Raw genomic sequence first — 24267 nt, 5'->3', positions numbered from 1 at the left:
CATTTATGGAAACAAATACATACAATGTTTCAACCGCTGTATGGAAGGACAGTCCCACAACTGTCATTAATAGTCTATTTCTGACAGTTCCATGACATTCCCTCCATACAGCGGTTAAAACAGCTGTATGGAGTGAATGTCCCAGATCTATCAGAAATAGACTATTTATGACAGTTCTGGGACATTCACTGCATACAGCTGTTTTAACCGCTGTATGGAGGGAATGTCATGGAACTGTCAGAAATAGACTATTAATGACAGTTCTGGGACTGTCCTTCAATGCAGCGGTTGAAACATTGTATGTATTTGTTTCCATAAATGGATCCATTTATGGAAACAAATACATACAATGTTTCAACCGCTGCATGGAAGGACAGTCCCAGAACTGTCATTAATAGTCTATTTCTGACAGTTCCATGACATTCCCTCCATACAGCGGTTAAAACAGCTGTATGGAGTGAATGTCCCAGATCTATCAGAAATAGACTATTTATGACAGTTCTGGGACATTCACTGCATACAGCTGTTTTAACCGCTGTATGGAGGGAATGTCATGGAACTGTCAGAAATAGACTATTAATGACAGTTCTGGGACTGTCCTTCAATGCAGCGGTTGAAACATTGTATGTATTTGTTTCCATAAATGGATCCATTTATGGAAACAAATACATACAATGTTTCAACCGCTGCATGGAAGGACAGTCCCAGAACTGTCATTAATAGTCTATTTCTGACAGTTCCATGACATTCCCTCCATACAGCGGTTAAAACAGCTGTATGCAGTGAATGTCCCAGATCTATCAGAAATAGACTATTTATGACAGTTCTGGGACATTCACTGCATACAGCTGTTTTAACCGCTGTATGTAGGGAATGTCATGGAACTGTCAGAAATAGACTATTAATGACAGTTCTGGGACTGTCCTTCAATGCAGCGGTTGAAACATTGTATGTATTTGTTTCCATAAATGGATCCATTTATGGAAACAAATACATACAATGTTTCAACCGCTGCATGGAAGGACAGTCCCAGAACTGTCATTAATAGTCTATTTCTGACAGTTCCATGACATTCCCTCCATACAGCGGTTAAAACAGCTGTATGCAGTGAATGTCCCAGATCTATCAGAAATAGACTATTTATGACAGTTCTGGGACATTCACTGCATACAGCTGTTTTAACCGCTGTATGGAGGGAATGTCATGGAACTGTCAGAAATAGACTATTAATGACAGTTCTGGGACTGTCCTTCAATGCAGCGGTTGAAACATTGTATGTATTTGTTTCCATAAATGGATCCATTTATGGAAACAAATACATACAATGTTTCAACCGCTGTATGGAAGGACAGTCCCACAACTGTCATTAATAGTCTATTTCTGACAGTTCCATGACATTCCCTCCATACAGCGGTTAAAACAGCTGTATGGAGTGAATGTCCCAGATCTATCAGAAATAGACTATTTATGACAGTTCTGGGACATTCACTGCATACAGCTGTTTTAACCGCTGTATGGAGGGAATGTCATGGAACTGTCAGAAATAGACTATTAATGACAGTTCTGGGACTGTCCTTCAATGCAGCGGTTGAAACATTGTATGTATTTGTTTCCATAAATGGATCCATTTATGGAAACAAATACATACAATGTTTCAACCGCTGCATGGAAGGACAGTCCCAGAACTGTCATTAATAGTCTATTTCTGACAGTTCCATGACATTCCCTCCATACAGCGGTTAAAACAGCTGTATGGAGTGAATGTCCCAGATCTATCAGAAATAGACTATTTATGACAGTTCTGGGACATTCACTGCATACAGCTGTTTTAACCGCTGTATGGAGGGAATGTCATGGAACTGTCAGAAATAGACTATTAATGACAGTTCTGGGACTGTCCTTCAATGCAGCGGTTGAAACATTGTATGTATTTGTTTCCATAAATGGATCCATTTATGGAAACAAATACATACAATGTTTCAACCGCTGCATGGAAGGACAGTCCCAGAACTGTCATTAATAGTCTATTTCTGACAGTTCCATGACATTCCCTCCATACAGCGGTTAAAACAGCTGTATGCAGTGAATGTCCCAGATCTATCAGAAATAGACTATTTATGACAGTTCTGGGACATTCACTGCATACAGCTGTTTTAACCGCTGTATGGAGGGAATGTCATGGAACTGTCAGAAATAGACTATTAATGACAGTTCTGGGACTGTCCTTCAATGCAGCGGTTGAAACATTGTATGTATTTGTTTCCATAAATGGATCCATTTATGGAAACAAATACATACAATGTTTCAACCGCTGTATGGAAGGACAGTCCCACAACTGTCATTAATAGTCTATTTCTGACAGTTCCATGACATTCCCTCCATACAGCGGTTAAAACAGCTGTATGGAGTGAATGTCCCAGATCTATCAGAAATAGACTATTTATGACAGTTCTGGGACATTCACTGCATACAGCTGTTTTAACCGCTGTATGGAGGGAATGTCATGGAACTGTCAGAAATAGACTATTAATGACAGTTCTGGGACTGTCCTTCAATGCAGCGGTTGAAACATTGTATGTATTTGTTTCCATAAATGGATCCATTTATGGAAACAAATACATACAATGTTTCAACCGCTGCATGGAAGGACAGTCCCAGAACTGTCATTAATAGTCTATTTCTGACAGTTCCATGACATTCCCTCCATACAGCGGTTAAAACAGCTGTATGGAGTGAATGTCCCAGATCTATCAGAAATAGACTATTTATGACAGTTCTGGGACATTCACTGCATACAGCTGTTTTAACCGCTGTATGGAGGGAATGTCATGGAACTGTCAGAAATAGACTATTAATGACAGTTCTGGGACTGTCCTTCCATGCAGCGGTTGAAACATTGTATGTATTTGTTTCCATAAATGGATCCATTTATGGAAACAAATACATACAATGTTTCAACCGCTGCATGGAAGGACAGTCCCAGAACTGTCATTAATAGTCTATTTCTGACAGTTCCATGACATTCCCTCCATACAGCGGTTAAAACAGCTGTATGGAGTGAATGTCCCAGATCTATCAGAAATAGACTATTTATGACAGTTCTGGGACATTCACTGCATACAGCTGTTTTAACCGCTGTATGGAGGGAATGTCATGGAACTGTCAGAAATAGACTATTAATGACAGTTCTGGGACTGTCCTTCCATGCAGCGGTTGAAACATTGTATGTATTTGTTTCCATAAATGGATCCATTTATGGAAACAAATACATACAATGTTTCAACCGCTGCATGGAAGGACAGTCCCAGAACTGTCATTAATAGTCTATTTCTGACAGTTCTATGACATTCCCTCCATACAGCGGTTGAAACCGCTGTATGGAGTGAATGTCCCAGAACTGTCAGAAATAGACAGAAACTGTCACAGAACTGTCCTTCTTCTCATCCTTCTCCTTCTTCTCATCCTTCTTCTCATCCTTCTTCTCATCCTTCTCCTTCTTCTCATCCTTCTCCTTCTTCTCATCCTTCTCCTTCTGCTCATCCTTCTTCTCATCCTTCTCCTTCTTCTCATCCTTCTCCTTCTCCTTCTTCTCATCCTTCTCCTTCTCCTTCTTCTCATCCTTCTCCTTCTCATCCTTCTCCTTCTCCTTCTCATCCTTCTCCTTCTTCTCATCCTTCTCCTTCTTCTCATCCTTCTCCTTCTCCTTCTTCTCATCCTTCTCCTTCTCCTTCTCATCCTTCTCCTTCTTCTCATCCTTCTCCTTCTCCTCATCCTTTTTCTTCTCATCCTTCTCCTTCTCCTTCTTCTCATCCTTCTCCTTCTTCTCATCCTTCTCCTTCTTCTCATCCTTCTCCTTCTTCTCATCCTTCTCCTTCTTCTCCTTCTTCTCATCATTCTCCTTCTTCTCATCCTTCTCCTTCTTCTCATCCTTCTCATCCTTCTTCTCATCCTTCTTCTTCTCATCCTTCTCCTTCTTCTCATCCTTCTCCTTCTCCTTCTTCTCATCCTTCTCCTTCTTCTCATCCTTCTCCTTCTTCTCATCCTTCTCCTTCTCATCCTTCTCCTTCTCCTTCTTCTCTTCCTTCTCCTTCTTCTCATCCTTCTCCTTCTTCTCATCCTTCTTCTTCTCATCCTTCTCCTCCTTCTTCTCATCCTTCTTCTCATCCTTCTTCTTCTCATCCTTCTCCTTCTTCTCATCCTTCTCCTTCTCCTTCTTCTCATCCTTCTCCTTCTTCTCATCCTTCTCCTTCTTCTCATCCTTCTCCTTCTTCTCATCCTTCTCCTTCTCCTTCTTCTCTTCCTTCTCCTTCTTATCATCCTTCTCCTTCTTCTCATCATTCTCCTTCTTCTCATCCTTCTCCTTCTTCTCATCCTTCTTCTTCTCATCCTTTTCCTTCTTCTCATCCTTCTTCTTCTCATCCTTCTTCTTCTCATCCTTCTCCTTCTCATCCTTCTCTTTCTTCTCATCCTTCTCCTTCTCCTTCTTCTCATCCTTCTCCTTCTTCTCATCCTTCTCCTTCTCCTTCTTCTCATCCTTCTCCTTATTCTCAGCCTTCTTCTTCTCATCCTTCTCCTTCTCATCCTTCTCCTTCTCATCCTTCTCCTTCTTCTCATCCTTCTCCTTCTTCTCATCCTTCTCCTTCTCCTTCTTCTCATCCTTCTCCTTCTCCTTCTTCTCATCCTTCTCCTTCTCCTTCTTCTCATCCTTCTCCTTCTTCTCATCCTTCTCCTTCTTCTCATCCTTCTCCTTCTCCTTCTTCTCATCCTTCTCCTTCTCCTCATCCTTTTTCTTCTCATCCTTCTCCTTCTCCTTCTTCTCATCCTTCTCCTTCTTCTCATCCTTCTCCTTCTTCTCATCCTTCTCCTTCTTCTCATCCTTCTCCTTCTCCTTCTTCTCTTCCTTCTCCTTCTTATCATCCTTCTCCTTCTTCTCATCATTCTCCTTCTTCTCATCCTTCTCCTTCTTCTCATCCTTCTTCTTCTCATCCTTTTCCTTCTTCTCATCCTTCTTCTTCTCATCCTTCTTCTTCTCATCCTTCTCCTTCTCATCCTTCTCTTTCTTCTCATCCTTCTCCTTCTCCTTCTTCTCATCCTTCTCCTTCTTCTCATCCTTCTCCTTCTTCTCATCCTTCTCCTTATTCTCAGCCTTCTTCTTCTCATCCTTCTCCTTCTCATCCTTCTCCTTCTCATCCTTCTCCTTCTTCTCATCCTTCTCCTTCTTCTCATCCTTCTCCTTCTCCTTCTTCTCATCCTTCTCCTTCTCCTTCTTCTCATCCTTCTCCTTCTCCTTCTTCTCATCCTTCTCCTTCTTCTCATCCTTCTCCTTCTTCTCATCCTTCTCCTTCTCCTTCTTCTCATCCTTCTCCTTCTCCTCATCCTTTTTCTTCTCATCCTTCTCCTTCTCCTTCTTCTCATCCTTCTCCTTCTTCTCATCCTTCTCCTTCTTCTCATCCTTCTCCTTCTTCTCATCCTTCTCCTTCTTCTCCTTCTTCTCATCATTCTCCTTCTTCTCATCCTTCTCCTTCTTCTCATCCTTCTCATCCTTCTTCTCATCCTTCTTCTTCTCATCCTTCTCCTTCTTCTCATCCTTCTCCTTCTCCTTCTTCTCATCCTTCTCCTTCTTCTCATCCTTCTCCTTCTCATCCTTCTCCTTCTCCTTCTTCTCTTCCTTCTCCTTCTTCTCATCCTTCTCCTTCTTCTCATCCTTCTTCTTCTCATCCTTCTCCTCCTTCTTCTCATCCTTCTTCTCATCCTTCTTCTTCTCATCCTTCTCCTTCTTCTCATCCTTCTCCTTCTCCTTCTTCTCATCCTTCTCCTTCTTCTCATCCTTCTCCTTCTTCTCATCCTTCTCCTTCTTCTCATCCTTCTCCTTCTTCTCATCCTTCTCCTTCTCCTTCTTCTCTTCCTTGTCCTTCTTATCATCCTTCTCCTTCTTCTCATCATTCTCCTTCTTCTCATCCTTCTCCTTCTTCTCATCCTTCTTCTTCTCATCCTTTTCCTTCTTCTCATCCTTCTTCTTCTCATCCTTCTTCTTCTCATCCTTCTCCTTCTCATCCTTCTCTTTCTTCTCATCCTTCTCCTTCTCCTTCTTCTCATCCTTCTCCTTCTTCTCATCCTTCTCCTTCTCCTTCTTCTCATCCTTCTCCTTATTCTCAGCCTTCTTCTTCTCATCCTTCTCCTTCTCATCCTTCTCCTTCTCATCCTTCTCCTTCTTCTCATCCTTCTCCTTCTTCTCATCCTTCTCCTTCTCCTTCTTCTCATCCTTCTCCTTCTCCTTCTTCTCATCCTTCTCCTTCTCCTTCTTCTCATTCTTCTCCTTCTTCTCATCCTTCTCCTTCTTCTCACCCTTCTCCTTCTCCTTCTTCTCATCCTTCTCCTTCTCCTTCTTCTCATCCTTCTCCTTCTCCTTCTCCTTCCTCATCTCCAAGGGCATTTAAATTAAAGGTACAGTGTTCTGCACTAATTTAAAGGCTCTCTGAAGCCTAGAAACCCTTTAAATAAGTCATCTTCGTAGCGGAGAAATTCGCATCGAATCGAATTTCACACTGGAATTCGCCGAATCAGCCGAATCGAATTTTTCATTTCTTCGCTCATCTCTAATTATCACCAACTTTGTTCTGATGGGACTTATTCAGCTTGAATCATTTCGATATGTATGTGCAGTTTTGGCACTTGCATTATTTTTATTAACATTGTTTATAACTTCTATGATTGTCTATATAACCTGGACAGAGAAAAGCTTGCATGAGCCTATGTACATCCTAATATGTATTTTGGTTTTCAATGTGATGTTCGGGAACGCAGCATATTTCCCCAAGATGGCCATTGACTTGTTGTCTGGATGCTCAACCATCTCACTCACAGGATGTCTTTGTCAATCTTTCTGTATGCAGATTTTTGCATGGGTTGAGGTGTTTACTTTTACGGTAATGGCATATGATCGATATCTGGCTGTAGGCCACCCTCTGAGATACAACACGCTGATGACCAACATTAAAACTCAAAACATAACACTTGCCATATATGTTTTCAATGTGATCAGAGTAACTGTTGGTATATTGTTGACATTGAAGCTAACTTTTTGTGAGGTCAATATCAACAATGTCTTTTGTGAGACCATGTCTCTACAGCGGCTTGCTTGTAACGATACAACAATTAACACCATCTATGGGACCACTTCAACCTTATCAATGGCGATTCCTTGCTTGCTTGTAATAATATACTGTTACATAAGAACAGTTGTCATCTGTCTGAAACTTTCTGCAGAAACCTCTCAGAAAGCCATGCATACATTGATTACTCATGTATTGTCCTTCTCCATTTATGCTGTCACCTTCTTGTTTGTTAATATGAGGTACAGGCTAAACAGTGGTCCTGTATCAATGCAAGTTGATGTTATCATACCTATGATTGGTACCACCATAGCTACTACTGCAAATCCTCTGATCTACGGGATAAGAACCAAAGCTCTCAGAGAAAAGATGTTATGCAGCCTGCAGAAAATTGTTGGAAAAATAAAATAATAAAATTAGTTTATATTTTTTTGCAGTTCAACCATTTTACAGATGTGTTATATTTCTAAATTGCTTTTTGCCTTTTTGTGATAATGTAGGAAAGAGAGAGCTGTAGATCAGCCTATTGGAGAGAGCCTATTTGTGTTCTCTAAGCATGGGCTGTACTTTCTCAGTACTTTCTCCGTTTGAGCTTGCTCCAGCAGGGTGTTCTACAGAAGTGCCATTCTGTGTAATGGGTGTTTAGTGACTTCAGCTGGGTTGGAAGGCCTGGTGACATGTCTTGGAAGGTAATAATTAACCACTTGCTCTCCAGAGGATTTACTCCCCTTCCTGACCAGGCCTCTTTTTGCTATTCGGCGCTGCACTAATTCAACTGATAATTGCGCGGTCATGCAATGCTACACCCAAACAAAATTTACGTCCTTTTTTTCACACAAATAGAGCTTTCTTTTGGTGGTATTTTATCACCTGTGCGCTTTTTATTTTTCACGCTATAAACAAAAAAAGACCAAAAATTTTGAAGAAAAACAATATTTTTTAATTTCAGCTATAAAAAATATATAGTAAACTCAAAGTCAGTTATAAATTTAGGCCAAAATGTATTCTGCTACATGTTTTTGGTAAAAAAAATTCAAATAAGTGTATATTGATTGCTTTGTGTGAAAGTTATAGAGTCTACAAACTATGTTATAGATACTGCAATTTACGCCATTTTTTTGATATACAGTGCTGTGCTAGTTTAACTGACAATTGCGTGGTCATGCAATACAGTACATAAATGAAATGTATGTCCTTTTTTCACACAAATTGAGCTTTCTTTCGGTGGTACTTGATCACCTGTGCGTTTTTTATTTTTTGCGCTATAAAAAAAGGCTGACAATTTTGAGAAAAAAAACAATATTTTGGACTTTTTGCTATAAAACATGTACAGTAAAAAAAAATTAAAAATCAAATTTCATCATAAATTTTGGCTAAAATGCATTCTGCGACATGTCTTTGCTAGAAAAAACCCCAATCCGTGTAAATTAATTGGTTTACGTGAAAGTTATAACGTTTACAAATGGCGGTAAAGATACTGGGATTTTTAATTTTTTTTTATACTAATAATGGCGGCGATCAGTGACTTATTGCGGCGATCAGTGACTTATGGCGGGACTGCCGTGGACATTCTGACACTGGGGAGGAACTGACTTGGGGTCACTGACATCCCCAGTGACACCAATACAGTGATCAGTGCAAAAAAAACCACTGACACTGTACTAATGGCACTGGGGAGGAAGGGGTTAACTTTTTTATTTACTTAAAGGGTTAACTGTCTGAGGGGAGTGTTTTACTAGGGGGCGGGGGGTGTACTGCAGGGGGACAGCTGATCGGGAAAGTTAACTCTTCTCTACTGCTCAGCGTGTCAGGAGCTGACAGGGAACTGACAGAAAGCACAGCTACTGCAGCTGTGCTCTCTGTTGGTAATTGGTAACGACCGTCTGTGACCCGGCGACTGACATCCGTGGCCGTGATCGGCGGGACAGGTAGGGCGGAGGCGTGCCTCGCGCGCACCCCCTACCTGTTTTGCAAACACATGTTTTAAAACGTGGTTTTGCCCATCCGTGCTGCCCTGCCAACATATTCCTACAGTGGCTGGGCGGCATGTGGTTAAGATACTTCTTAGCACATAGTCTTCTCTCTTGGACTTCTGCTGGAGAGTATGCTACAGTGACAACTATCTTTCTCCCAGGCCTTTGGACATATCAGAATGCTTCAAGGATCTCTTTCCCTTGGAGGAAGCCTTAAGGATGCTGAAACCAGGGGGTATTCTATTTTTTTATGTCTAGATGAAGCAAACTGTAGCTGTCCCCTACAAGAGAGGAAGTATGTGACACCAAAACCCTTCCATGCTATATTGCTAGCTTGTTTAAATAACATAGTTGTCATAAATACCAAGTCATTGACACTGATTAAGAACACCTGTACAAGGTGAAAGAAGTCCTGAAAACATGAGGACTGAGGTTGGGAATCACTGCTCTAGTGCAATAAACATATCCAGGTTTAACTCTAAAGTGATTGACACCCAGATTCCTTCAATCCTGAGACAAGAATCACTCCCTGAGATGAACGTGCCTGGGGACTTATTGCCAAGTAAGTTTGCTAAAGACATTGGCAATGTAGCTGTAGGCCAGCTAATGGTCACCCTTTTAATTGTAGTTATTGCCAATCTTTAAGCCAGAGCTATATTTGAGGCCCAATATGGGGTCTCAAAGGGTGTTTTTCATAGCAACCTCATGTCTCTGTAATTGTATTTCACCTGCTTCTGTCACAGTTGAGGTTGAAGTACAGCTCAATTCAGAGTCCTAACAGAAGAAGTGAGAGAAGGACTGTGAACCCAAGGTTTGGGGTGCCCGTGGGGAGGGTTTGCCTATGATTCTCTCTGTCAATTTGTTCTATACCTCAATGTCTGCCTCTGCATTACCTGAGGCTGAGTCTGCCATTTCTACCCCAGCTTTGCCTGTACCATGGGGTGAGAGGAAACAACCTAAGCACCCTAGAATGGAGAAACAATATTGATCACCAGACCTGACAATTCACCACCCAATACTGCTGCCCATACTCTGGAGCAATGCATATCATGCAACTCCTATAGTAAGCATGAATCTTTATGAATCTTACCTACTGTCTGGTTTAGAAAATCTTCCAAAGATTCCAAAGTGTTCTAGATTTCAAAGGCAGGTTAACAAGTGTGTTGCTGCATACTATGGATTTTAATTTCCATATGTCCTTGAAGTAATCTTTGACTAGATTGGGAGTTCATACAACCACCATTGGTTTTATTGAGAGTCAGTGTAACCACCAGTGCTGTGAGTTATCTTGCGTTCCTATTCCATTCCTATTCCCGTGCAGAGCTGTCGCAGTGTTTGCTGACAAATATCATAGCTGCATTCTGACCTGAGGAGTACAGGCGATATATCTATATAGACAATTCAGTCATCAAAAGACCTGGACACCAGATGTGGAATATGTGCAAACATCCTCCTGGATCAAGATGGGAACAAATAAAAAGTTCAGGACCCAAGATACTATAAGAATTTGCAGGAGAAGACATTTTCTGACACCTGAAGTTTGCTTCTTGAACATTGCAGTTGTATGTACCTCTGCACTGGAGGGACAATGAAGAAGCCTATTAAATTGCTATTGGAAATGAGTGTCCAAGTAGAGCCGACAGTCACCTTGACTGCAGAAAAGAAACTGCAGATATTCATGGACTGGTAGTAGTCCCCAACGTAATTTATTGTGCAACGTGTAAATAGTTAGTTAGGATGTATTATTTCCATTTTATTACAGAGGACAGACAACTTATAATCAAGAACTAACTATCTCTAGTAGACCTTTGCCATTTGAAGTTTAAACATTATGTGGTGCCTATAGTACTAGCCAGGGATGGACTTCTACATCGAGCTTAGAATAGCCATTACATTTGAATGCTATTGGGAGTAACATTGTGCAAGGGTTGATGCTCTAATATTTATTGTGATGTTGTGTTCTTTTACAGATGTACCCAAAGAAGAAATGCTGTAAATAGTTTGCATTATGTCATGTAATTTGCCTGTTGTATCTAGAAAGATAGAAATAGAATGCTGAGTATTTTTCTTTTGGGAGTGTTTTATAACTGAAAGTAACAAATATTGGGTTTTTTTGGGTCTTTTTCGTTTATATAATAAAAATAAAAAAACAGCGGTAATCAAATACCACCAAAAGAAAGCTCTATTTGTGTGCAAAAAAAATTATATAAAATTTAATTTGTGTACATTTGCATGACCGAACAATTATCAGTTAAAGTAGTGCAGTGCTAAATAGCAAAAATTGGCCTGGTCATGAAGGGGTAAAACTTTCTGGAACTCAAGTGGTTATGCATTGTGTGTACCATCTCAGTCACTTGCTGTTTGAGCTTGCTTCACATGATTGTGCTAGAAAAGTGCTATGGATGTTTAGTGACTAAGCCAATCAGCAGGTTTGGGGGACCTGGTGAGCTGGCTGGGAAGATATTAAATATTTAAGATACTTCTGACACAAAGAAATATATTCTGAGCTTCTGCCTGGTGAGAACTATCTTTTTTCCATGCCTTTGGGGTTAAGGTTCGGAGTGGTGGAAGGATCTCCTCTCCTGGTTGTAAACCTTGAAGATGCTTGCTGCAGGCAATGTTCTACTTTGGGTCTAGAACAGGGGTGTCAAATTGGCGGCTGTTGCCAAACTACAAGTCCCATGAATCATGGCAGGGCTGACAGTTACCAGCATGACTCCCAAAGGCAGAAGCATAGTGAGATCTTCACTACAGCTGGAGGGCCACCAGTTTGACACCCCTGGTCTAGAGGAAGTAAAATGTAGCTGTCTCCTGGATTTCTCCCTGGTGAGAATGCTGTAGTGAAGTAATGAGGGGCTGAATGAGTGGATAGTAAACACAGGAACCTTTCCATGCTATCCTGCCTTTGAGCATGAAGATTGAGATACCAGTTGAACCTCAACGGCCAAAACTTCATCTCTTATGTTTAAGGGACCAGCAAGCATAGCCCTGTGGAAAGTGACCCAGAGAGTTTGGAAACATGCAGAAGATGAAAGACTGTGTACTACATAAAAAAACCCCTTCAGGTATCCTGTGCTTGCTCTACTATCCTTCCTAATCTACATGCAGAAGTGCAATAAACCTGTTCAATTCAACATGTTCTCACTGTAGTCTCATCACCAGGCAGAAGCCCAGAAGATATTACTTTGTTGCAGAAGTATCTTAAATATTTAATATCTTCCCAGACAGCTCACCAGGTCCCCCAAACCTGATGATTGGCTTAGTCACTGTTCACAGCCATCCAAAGCAGTGTCCTGAAGCTGACAGGGAGGAGAACTGTTAGTAAACAAAACAGTTCTCCTCCCTGTCGGAGATCCTCGGAAATCACCGGGCGCCAGCGAGTAATCACGGGCCGGGACTCGGTGATTGACAGTCAGGAATGGCGGCGCGGGTAGGGCTCTACCCGGAAATATAAAATCATGTATACAGTATATATGTGATTTTGTGCACCCAGTGATGCCCTGTAGCAGTATTTCTGCTATAGGGCGGTCGGGAATCAGTTAATGGGGGATCTCCACACACACACAAACAAACATATGGCATGGAGTTCCCCCTAAAAATACCAGATCCTTATCCTAGATGAGGGATTAATATGAATGTCAAGGGGGACCCCACACAAAAAAAGAAAAATCTGCAAGCACCCCCCACATTTTAAGCGTAAATCCCATGCAAATGGATTATTAGGATTGAATCATACTGATATGTATGTGCTCTTTTGGCTCTTGAATTATTTTTAGTTCTATGATTGTCTCTGTAACATGGGCAGAGCAAAGCTTGCATGAAACTATGTACACCTTAATATGCATCTTGGTTATGAATGTGTTGTTTGGGAACCAGGGGCGGACTGACAACTCATGGGGCCCCCAGGCAATAGGGGACCGTGGGCCCGTGTCCTTGCCCACACTCAAACCACACCCAAAAAAGCCTATGAAAAGGTACCAGGGGCATCTCATGGGGCCCCCTTCTGATCCCGGGCCCTCGGGCAGTGCCCGATTTCCCAAATGGTCAGTCCGCCCCTGTTGGGAACGCATCATATTTTCCCAAGCTGGCCATTGATTTGTTGTCTGGATGCTCTACCATCTCACTCACAGGATGTCTCTTTCAGAGTTTCTGTTTCCAGACTTATGCAACTAATGATATATTTACTTTTATAACAATGGCATATCATTGATATCTGACTGTAGGCCACTCTCTGAGATACCACACTCTGATGACCAACTACACAACTCAAAACCTATCACTTGCTATACACTTTATTAGTTACACCTTTTTAGTGGCAAGAAAATCTCCCCCGTACCATTACACCGCCACCACCTGCCTGAGCCATTAGTACAAGGCAGGATGGATCCATGCTTTCATGTTGTTTACACCAAATTCTGTCCCCACCATCCAATGTTGCAGCAATCAGTCTGCCCATTCTCCTCTGACCTCTGACATCAGTAAAGCATTTTCCTCCACACAACTGCCGCTCACTGGATATTTTGTCTTCTTTGGACCATTCTCTGTAAACCCTAGAGATGGTTGTGTGTGAAAATCCCAGTAGATCAGCAGTTTCTGAAATACTCAAACCAGTCCGCCTGGCACCAACCACCATGCCATGTTCAAAGTCACCTAAATCCCCTTTCTTCCCCATTCTGATGCTCGGTTTGAACTTCAGCAAGTCGTCTTCACCACGCCTAGATGCCTAAAGGCATTGAGTTTCTGCCATGTGATTGGCTGATTAGCAATTTGTGTCACCAAGCAATTGAACAGGTGGACCTAATAAAGTGGCCGGTGACAGTAACTGGGAGCGTATTGTTGACATCAAGACTATTGTTTTGCGGGGTAAAATTGTTGTGTGGGGGATCTACTGTTGCTGGGGTGGGGTCTATTTTTGCTGGCTGCAGGGGAATCTATTTTGCTGCTTTTTTTGTTATCCATGCAAGTTATTTAGCTACACAAAATGATATTTGGTTCTGTGTTCTCTAAAAGGGGTTGGACTGGGAGGTAGAAAGGGGATGGAACCAAGGGACAGTGCTCAGAGGAGGGTAGGGGGTGGAAACAAGGAGGGACTCAGAAAGGGGGAGTTCCTGCACCTATTCTCTGAGAAGAAAAGCCCTGGTTATGGGTGTTTAGTTTAATGCCAGTCAGCAGGCTTGGTGTGCTGGTGAGCTGGTTGGGAAGGTATTAAATATTTCAGATACTTGGCACATGTATTCTGATAAGACAGATTGAACCATAGCCATTCTGCACATGCTCAGTTTAGTGTGTATTGCAAGAGAGGTTTTTTTTTTCTTGGGAGAGTGCATGTGATCAGCACAGGGCCAATCAGTACAGTCCAGACAGCGTTTAGGGGTCCTGCATCCTCATAGAGCAGAAAGAAAACTCCCCCTACAAGCTTTTACCAGTGCTCTGCTGAACACTGATAGAAGTCACAAGACTGCCCTAACTGCGGATGAGAAAAGGTATTTAGCATCTTATAGTCACTAAAATAATTGCATTTCCATGTTATGTGTACTGTTGGAGACCATATATAGTGAATGCAGAGTCCAGGGTTTAGTGAGAGGTCTAGCCACAGCCAGTAGCACTTTCACAATCACTTATCCCCCCCTCACCCCCCATTCACAGCCAACAGATTGCAACCTATACAGAGTGCTGAAAGAAATGGTGGTGCATGGGGGTAAATTCTGAGTTTAACAGGGCACATAATGCGGTGTTTTCAGTGTATCTGGGATGCATGGGGTTGATCTGTTGCATTACTGTGCAGATTGGGGGCAATGGCTTCAGGACAAGGTGAGTATTGGACATGTTCCTGCCGGAAATGTTCCTTTCGGAAGCATTTGTTCATTGAAGAATTTTGTTGCGTCATATTCATTATGTTGAACTAATTTGTGTTCAGAATTCTTGGCAATCGCTTTGTATCTTTGTTGCTCCGGTTGGATTCGAAAAATGTAATAGTTTTTCCGGAAAATTGGTATATATTACATATATTATGGAATAAGAGGGATTCAAATTGGAAGGATTCAATATTTTCAGTTGTGAGGCAAAAGAAATGGCATGAGCTGATTGGACAATATCGACTGGGTTCATGTGCATCAGAATTAATGAATGGAACAAAATTCAGATCCATTCGTAAAATGAATCCGAATTATCGAACAAACTCAAAAATTGAATTAATTTGGCCTGAGCTACTCCTCCAAATGAAATGAATAAATTTGTTAATTTAATTAGAACTTTTTTAATGGATTCACTGACATTCATTACTATGTCCATTTGGAGATTTGTATACATCTGAATCTCTGAAAATAACATTTTCGTAGGAAAAAACAATCAAAACAAAAACATATCTAGTTAGTATGCAGATAGAGGTTAGTTTGGAGGTTTGTGCTCTTTAATGGTTATGTTAGGTTAGTGTTAGGGCTCAGTTTTTAAAAAAAATTAGGGTTAGTAATAGGTTTTAGAGGGTTAATTAAAGAGGCTCTGTCATCTGCTCATTTAGAGCAATGTGACAGGGTTCCTGGTAGCCCACCTATGGCCTGGTACCCCCTCACACACGCAATGATCTGTGATCTTTTGCCACCATCCCAATGCAGCAGTCCACCCTGGGTAAGCTCCTGGTGTTGGATGTTGTTGATAATAGGATTGTACATTTAGATGCAACTCTGTTACATAGTGCAGGTAGTATAGATGCACTGGCAACTGCAAAAATTTTACAAATACAGTATGCTCAGCAGCCCAGAAGCAATATACAAAGACATTTGTGGGGGGGTATACAGTGGGGATCGAAAGTTTGGGCACCCCAGCTAAAAATTTGTATTAATGTGCATAAAGAAGCCAAGGAAAGATGGAAAAATCTCCAAAAGGCATCGAATTACAGATTAGACATTCTTATAATATGTCAACAAAAGTTAGATTTTATTTCCATCATTTACACTTTCAAAATAACAGAAAACAAAAAAATGGCGTCTGAAAAAGTTTGGGCACCCTGCAGAATTTATAGCATGCACTGCCCCCTTTGCCAAGCTGAGACCTGCCAGTGTCATGGATTGTTCTCAATCATCGTCTGGGAAGACCACGTGATGTCAATCTCAAAGGTTTTAAATGCCCAGACTCATCTGACCTTGCCCCAACAATCAGCACCATGGGTTCTTCTAAGCAGTTGTCTAGAAAACTGAAACTGAAAATAGTTGACGCTCACAAAGCTGGAGAAGGCTATAAGAAGTTAGCAAAGCGTTTTCAGATGTCAATATCCTCTGTTCGGAATGTAATTAAGAAATGGCAGTCATCAGGAACAGTGGAAGTTAAAGGAACATCTGGAAGACCAAGAAAAATATCAGACAGAACAGCTCGCAGGATTGTGAGAAAAACAATTTAAAACCCACGTTTGACTGCACGATCTCTCCAGAAAGATCTGGCAGACACTGGAGTTGTGGTACACTATTCCACTATAAAGAGATACTTGTACAAATATGGTCTTCATGGAAGAGTCATCAGAAGAAAACCTCTTCTACGTCCTCACCACAAAAATCATCGTTTGAACTTTGCAAATGAACATATAGACAAGCCTGATGCATTTTGGAAACAAGTTCTGTGGACCGATGAGGTTAAAATTGAACTTTTTGGCCGCAATGAGCAAAGGTACGTTTGGAGAAGAAGGGGCACACAATTTAATGAAAAGAACCTCTGTCCAACTGTTCAGCATGGGGTTGGATCAATCATGCTTTGGGGTTGTGTTGCAGCCAGTGGCACAGGGAACATCTCACGAGTAGAAGGAAAAATGGAATCAATAAAATTTCAGCAAATTTTGGATGGTAACTTGATGCCATCTGTGATAAAGCTGAAGTTAAAGAGAGGATGGCTTCTACAAATGGATAATGATCCTAAACACACCTCGAAATCCACGGGAGATTACATCAAGAGGCGTAAACTGAAGTTTTTGCCATGGCCTTCATAATCTCCTGACCTCAACATAATTGAAAATCTATGGATAGACCTTAAAAGAGCAGTGTGTGACAGACAGCCCAGAAATCTCAAAGAACTGGAAGACTTTTGTAAGGAAGAATGGGCAAAGATACCTCAAACAAGAATTGAAAGACTCTTGGCTGGCTACAGAAAGCGTTTACAAGCTGTGATAATTTCCAAAGGGGGCAGTACAAGATATTAACTCTGCAGGGTGCCCAAACTTTTGCAGACGCCATTTTTTTGTTTTCTGTTATTTTGAAAGTGTAAATGATGGAAATAAAATCTAACTTTTGTTGACATATTATAAGAATGTCTAATCTGTAATTTAATTTGGAGATTTTTCCATCTTTCCTTGGCTTCTTTATGCACATTAATACAACTTTTTAGGTGGGGTGCCCAAAATTTTGATCCCCACTGTATATATATATATATATATATATATATATATATATATATATATATTTTTTTTTTTTTCTTTTTTTTTTTTTTTAAATAGGCGATCACATAATCTCTGTTCTCATATGCATAGGGGCTTGGGCTTGGTTCATATCTGAGCATTTTGTAACTCAAAGCATCTCTAGGAAGCTGGATCATAAAAGGAAATGACAAAATATTCAGACTAAATCAACAGGTCTCCATTTTGTTCTTCAGCCATGGTGAGCAACATGGATGAGACAGTATGTCGGTTTGACCCAAAGAATTTCACATAGCTAGCGAAGGAGCACTCCTGTTTGTAGGATCCCGAAGAATCACACCATTCATGGCATGCATGTTTTCACAGATTGAAAAGACTTTAGTGGCATAGTGAAGGATGACAAAGATAAGCTCAATGTTTGAATCCATGACACTTTATGGTACATGATCTGCCTGCTGTTTGCAAACAGTGTATTAGGCTGATACTTTACAAATTTAGCGCCCTCCTAGTTAGCTAGGGGGTGCTCAAGTCCTGATTGTTAGAGGGCAGAGCTGAGTAGCAATCTGGATGTAATAGCCAGAAGGTCAAATTGTGGTCAGGAGCTGAGAGGTTCTGCAGGCCAGCCCTTCTGGAATTTCCCCCTGCTCTAGGGCTTTGGAGGAAGGTCTAGAGGCAGTGGGTGGATCTGAGGAGTGGCCGTCTTGCTCTCTTGAGGGATCCTAGCCAATCTCCAGCAGAAGGCTTGGCAGGGGCTGGGACACCCTTAAAAGTGTTGGAGCCTGCTCACCTGTAGGAGAGTTTGGGTGGAAGACACTGTAACGATGTAAGGCTGAAGTCAGGAGGCTCTGAAGAGGCCCAAAGGGATGGGGTCTACCTGTAGACCTGGAGCTGGAAAGAAAAAAAGCTCAGGACTTCACTGGTCCCCAGAGCGAGAACCACCTTTATGGCAGGGAAGGAGCTGCCCAGCTAACAGGCCTGATAGCAGTCTCCAACCCACCAATGGTACAGGAGAGAATCTGAGTACCCCTGCACCCCCTGGGTGGATAGGGGAAAAAACACTCTGGTGGGAAGCCAGATTTGCTACCTATTTGGGACTGTCCACTTTTAAAGTAACAGGCACAAGATCCCCTGTTCAGGAACAAATCCGGAATATCAGATTACTGGGTGAAGAAGAAGAGTTCATCTAGGGTCTGGGATGGTACATTAAGGAGACGTGGGCTAGCTCTCCAACAGAGACCGTGCTGCAGTGAAGGCTTGTAATAATCTTTATTTGTTTTTTGTGATGATTGCTACTATGTATATGACAGAACTGGTGATTTCCATAATATTTAACTAGCATGTGTTAATTTTGAATGAACTTTTTGTTTGTATTCATTTCAACAGGATCACTGCTTGGGACTGATAATAAATTGAGATTGCTGCCAATTAGTAGTTTATGTGGACAGCTACACGATTGATGGACTCTGATCATATTACGTTGGGGTTATTTGTGGATGTTGGACTGGGTTTTGTGATTTTGTATACAGGGGTTACTAGGATATGTTTTTAGAACTTCCATTATGATGGGTTTATGTAGATGTACTACACCTGTGTTATTATAGCTTGAAAAATAGCATTGTCACTCGAAACTGTTGTATTGCTAAAATGTGATGTAACATTTTGCACTTGGATTACAAATAAAAAAGTATTTATACACAGGCTTTACATCCCTTTATTAAAAAAAAAAAAAAAATATATATATATATATATATATATATATATATATACATAGACATATTGCAAGGTCCTGCCACAAGGTGAATTTAGGTAATGGTTGGAAATATTACACAGGATTTTCAGATTTGCAGTCTGAAAAGCTCCAGTATGTGTTTTGTGAGTAGAGATTTTCTGGGTTTCGGTAGTCCTGGATTGAGGCCTGGAGTTTGAAGGTTCCAAAAAATCTTGTTTGGGATGGAACTTTCAATTCTGTGTCCAGGTTTTCCTGGAGTTCTATAGGTTGTGTGTGTGTCCAGGAAAGAAAAGCCTCACCTCACATCAACATGACAGTGTACAGATAAGAGGAAAGTAAGATAAGACTTGTAAAATAATCTATCTTCAGGAGGACATAGCTGGATCCAGGGAGCCTGAACTTAGTGTAGAGTTTCAGTCCTGAAATAAAATGGGGGCCCAAACATGAATTCAAAAGTTTTTCAAATATGAGAGAGCAGAGGCTAGAGCATAAATAGTTCACCATTGGGAATTTGAAGGAGGGTGAGGCTCTCTCCTTGGGCAGAGGGACATAGGTTTCTGTTCTGGAAGGACTGATAAGTAAATCAGCTGAGGCAGAGGAGGATCAGGCCTTTGTCTACCAGTGGAAAGTCCATTGCGAAAAGGAAGGAGTCCAGTAAGTGTACACTACCTTTTTGTGAGCTGAGAGGCCAAAAGGGGTAGATCCGGTGACAGAAAGTGCCAGCATCTGTTTCTCCAATGTGCAAGATAGATCAGGTGTTAGGGATCCGGGTATGACCAGAAATGTGTGGACTGACACAGGGAAGTAGCAGGCTTCAGGAACACAGGCGTAGTCAGGGCTGGAGAGGTGGAATGGTCAGGCAGGCCGTTAGGTACTGACAGGATCCCGGTGGGATCTCTAGTACCCACAGAACGGGATTCCCCAGGGCGCAGAGTCTAAGCCCCATTCTGCCTTTTCACCAGAGCCCCTGATGGTGGGTATGGACTTGGCGCAGGACTGAGACCAGGTCGCAGCTCCTGAGTGCACCCAACTGTGGTAGAGGGGTCCGCTGAGGGTATGTACCATGGGAAAGCCTGACGTGAAGAGGCTGGCAGACCTGGTAACAGGAACAGATACATGCAGGGATGGATGGATCGTCTGGGTAGCGTCAGGCATAGTCAGGCAGGCCAGGTCAGCAATGTGCGGGCAGCAAGGTACTGGAGGAGCAGGCAGAGAATAGTCAGGGTCACAAGCTGGGTTCAGTAACTCACGGGCAGCGCGGTACAGAGGATCAGGCAGAATTATGGTCAGGCAAGCCAGGGATCAAGCAGGAGAAGTCAGCAGAGGTCAGGATCAGGCAGGGTCGGCAACAAATCCGATAGTCAGCAGAACAGGAACACAGGATACCAGGTACAGGGGCTCATGGGAAACAATACACCAAGGCACTGATCACAGGCCTGGTCATTCCTTAAATACACCTCCTGCAATCAGCACCAGGTGTTGGCTGACTGCAAGCTGCTGAGAGCACCCGCTGGTCAGCCCTGGTACTGCAGCCCACATGGCAGGCGAGTCCCACCACCAGTGGTGAATCCATTCCTGACATCAGGGTACAGTGAGAGTCGTGACTCATCAAAGTCTACTATACTCTTAGCCAGTTCTTTGGATTAGATATCTTAATTGGTTCTAAAATAATTTCCCTAACGGCGCTGAGGATATTTAGTCCTGCAAAAACCAGGGGTGCATTCCACTCAATCCAGTTATCAGCTTGTCTAAGAGCTTGTTAAAGATTTTCTGTACCGTATTGTTTGGTTGGGTGGCTTCAGGGAGACCTCTGAGACAAATGTTTTTCCTTCTCAATCTGTGCTCTATGTCATCCAGACATGTACAGAGAGCTTGGATAATATTGTGCTGAGTAACAGCTAAAGACTGTAGTTGTCCCACTGCTATTAGAGATGGGGGGGTAAGGCTGTCTCCATCTCATCCAAGTAAGCATAGAAGGACATAAGCCCATCTCTGCTCTCCTGAATATCACTGCTAAGGTAAGCTTCATATCTAGTAAACACAGTATCTATATCCAGGTTAGTGGGAGAATTGCAAAACATTTGCAGAGAGTGGATGGTAGCTGAAAATCCTCAGTCTCAAAATCTGAGCTTGTTGAGTAAAGCCAAAGGAAGTAGAGGGTGGGTGCTTCAGCCTGCTTGTGGTCATCTTTTATGCCCTCAGGGTAGGAAAGTAGCTCTTGGAGCAGCCAAATAAAGAGTTTAGATTGTGCCTCGGCTTGCAGGGAGCAGGAATATTGTAAGCAGGACCTCCTGGAGTTGCTGCAACCCATGGTGAGACTTGTTGGGTGATATTGCTGAGGTTCCCAATTCTGAAAACCAGGCTGAAGCGGGAACTCACAGACAGTGTGGTTTCACTCGGCCATTGATAGAATGTGCCCCATCAGTTACATTTTAATCCATACGTTCTCTAGACTGTTAATAATAAATAAATAAATAATTCACATTTCATTCTTGTTTTCTCATTGGAAAAGCTTGTTAAATTAATCCGCACTACTTCATTAAATTTCTGACACTAATTAGATCATCAGCAGCAGCTGAGGTCCACTGGGAAGACGTGGATGCAGTGACTGCAAACGTTTATGAATCCTAATTATCAGCAGGGTGACAAAATCTATAAAAGACCAACAGAAAAGCAAGGTGACCAGAGTCACACTAATTTCCACAAGGCCTCTATGAATTACATGTTTACATTTACAGTGTTCATATTTAATAGAACAAGTTAGTAATTGTTAATGTTGCAAGACATTTATTATTATTATTACTACGAGTTTATATAGCGCCAAAGGGTTTGCTCAGCGCTGTACAATAGGGGGGACAATACATGGCACAGTACAACAACAACAAACAACGTACGAGGGGTAAGAGGGCCCTACTCTTACGAGCTTACAATCTAGGAAGACATAAATCCAAGCCATGAGCTCATCTCCCAAGAATTTCTCTGTGATGATTAGTGATTTTGTTCTGGTGGGGCTAATTGAGATTGAATCATTTCGATATGTATGTGCTGTTTTGGCTCTTGTGTTATTTTCAGTAACATTGTTTATGACTTCTATGATTGTCTATGTAACCTGGACAGAGAAAACCTTGCATGAACCTATGTACACCTTTATATGTATCTTGGTTATGAATGTGATGTTTGGGAACTCATCATATTTTCCCAAGCTGGCTATTGATTTGTTGTCTGGATGCTCAACCATCTCACTTGCAGGATGTCTCTGTCAATCTTTCTGTATCCAGCTTTATGCATGTGCTGAAATTTATACTTTTACGGCAATGGCATATGATCGATATCTGGCTGTAGGCCACCCTCTGAGATACCACACTCTGATGACCAATATTACAACTCAAAAAATAACACTTGCCATATATGTTTTCAATGGAGTGTTGGTAACCGTGAGTATACTGTTGACATTAAGGTTAACTTTTTGTGGGGTAAATATCAACAATGTCTACTGTGAGATCATGTCTCTACAACCACTTGCTTGTAGTAATATAACAGTTAACAGTATTTTCGGAACGACTTTGACCTTGTCCATGGTGATTCCTTGCTTGCTTGTAATAATGTTCTGTTACATAAGAACAGTTGTCATCTGTCTGAAACTTTCTGCAGAATCCTCTCAGAAAGCTATGCATACATTGATGACTCACATATTGGCCTTTTCTATTTATTTTGTCACCCTCTTGTTCCTTACTTTGAGGTACAGGCTAACTAAAGGACCTGTGTCAACAGCATTTGATGTTATCATACCTTTGATCGGTACCAGCATAGCCACTTCTGCAAACCCTTTAATCTACGGGATGAGGACCAAAGCTCTCAGAGAAAAAATTGTATGCATCCTGCAAAAAATGGTTTGCAAAACAAAATAGAATCAGTTTTATTTTTAAATCAGACAGATGTTGTTACTAGTGGGGAGGGTCTGAGACCTGATGCTAATGTCACTATTGAGGTACATCCTAGTTCAGAGTCTGAGCAGGAGAAGCAAGAGAAGGGCTGTGAGCCCACCGTTTGGAATGTTCCTGATAAGGTTTTTTCTCATATTTCACCTCATCTGATCCCTCAATGTCTACCTCTTCTTTACCTGGGGGTGAGTCTGCCACCTCTACGTTTATGCTGTGCCATTGGATGAGAAGAAAAAACATTCGGGCCCTAGACTAGAGAGACAGTATTGTCACTGAGACCTGACAACTCAGCTCCCCTTTCTGCTGTCAATGTTTTGTCATAAAATATGTCATACAACTCCTTTTTCAAGCATTAACATGAATCTATCTTATCTGTCTGATGTTGGACAATCTTGCTGTCTGAGTTGGACAATCCTCTAAAGATTTAGAAGTATTTTAGATTTCAGAGGCAACCGAACAAGGGCTTTGCTACAGAATATGGATTTGATCCCTGTCCCTGAAGTGACCTTCAGCAAACTGAGAATCAGTATTGCCATCAATGAAGTAAGGAAGATGTATATGATTATTTTGGTGTTCCTAAGCCCTTCCAGTATACGAAATTGTCACTGGTGTTTGCTGACAAATGTCATAATTGTATTCTAATCTGGTTGGTACTGTCATTATATCTGTAAAAGACATGAACATTTAAATGTGGAATATAGTTTGACCATCCTGGATCAAGACGAGAGCAAGTTACATTTTCTGGACCCAAGATACTCAGAGTGTGCAGAAGACAACCTTTTCTGACATTTTCCACTCGAACATTGCGGTTATGTAAACTTCTGTACTGGACGGACAATGCAAAAGCCTGTTAGCCTTCATGTACAGGAGCCAAATCAAAGATGCAGCTTTGCGTCGCTGGCGGGGGGCATTACAGAGGAAGGGAGAAAAAGAGCATAGGAATGGGAGGAAAGAGGGGATAAAAAAAAAGGTGGAGGGGTGAGAATATAGGAGCAGAAGGTAAGGTTTGCGAATAGATGAATGGTCTAAATTTAAGAGGTACGGGTTCGTTCCAGGGGAGGACTGACCATTCGAGAACTTGGGCACTGCCCGAGGGCCCGGGGTCAGTAGGGAGCCC

General features: G+C 41.8%; 2 protein-coding genes across 2 annotated transcripts; both read left to right on the top strand.

The window, feature by feature from the left end:
• The first annotated feature begins 6692 nt into the window (after positions 1–6692).
• LOC149438370 (olfactory receptor 51E1-like) lies at positions 6693–7523 on the top strand. Its single transcript, XM_089659831.1, has one exon. It carries the CDS (start codon positions 6708–6710, stop codon positions 7521–7523), a length of 816 nt encoding a protein of 271 aa, XP_089515957.1. The 5' UTR covers positions 6693–6707.
• Positions 7524–22163: 14640 nt separating this feature from the next.
• On the top strand, positions 22164–23117 carry LOC149438369 (olfactory receptor 51E1-like). The gene has a single exon (XM_089659869.1). It carries the CDS (start codon positions 22164–22166, stop codon positions 23115–23117), a length of 954 nt encoding a protein of 317 aa, XP_089515995.1.
• The last annotated feature ends 1150 nt before the right edge of the window (positions 23118–24267 follow it).

The sequence above is a fragment of the Staurois parvus genome, unplaced genomic scaffold (assembly GCF_062004578.1).
Source record: "Staurois parvus isolate SC_StPar_1 unplaced genomic scaffold, SC_StPar_1.0 ptg001192l, whole genome shotgun sequence".
NCBI classification, from domain to species: domain Eukaryota; kingdom Metazoa; phylum Chordata; class Amphibia; order Anura; family Ranidae; genus Staurois; species Staurois parvus.
The sequence above is the reverse complement of the archived record's forward strand: the minus strand, read 5'-3'. Positions and strand labels throughout refer to the sequence as shown.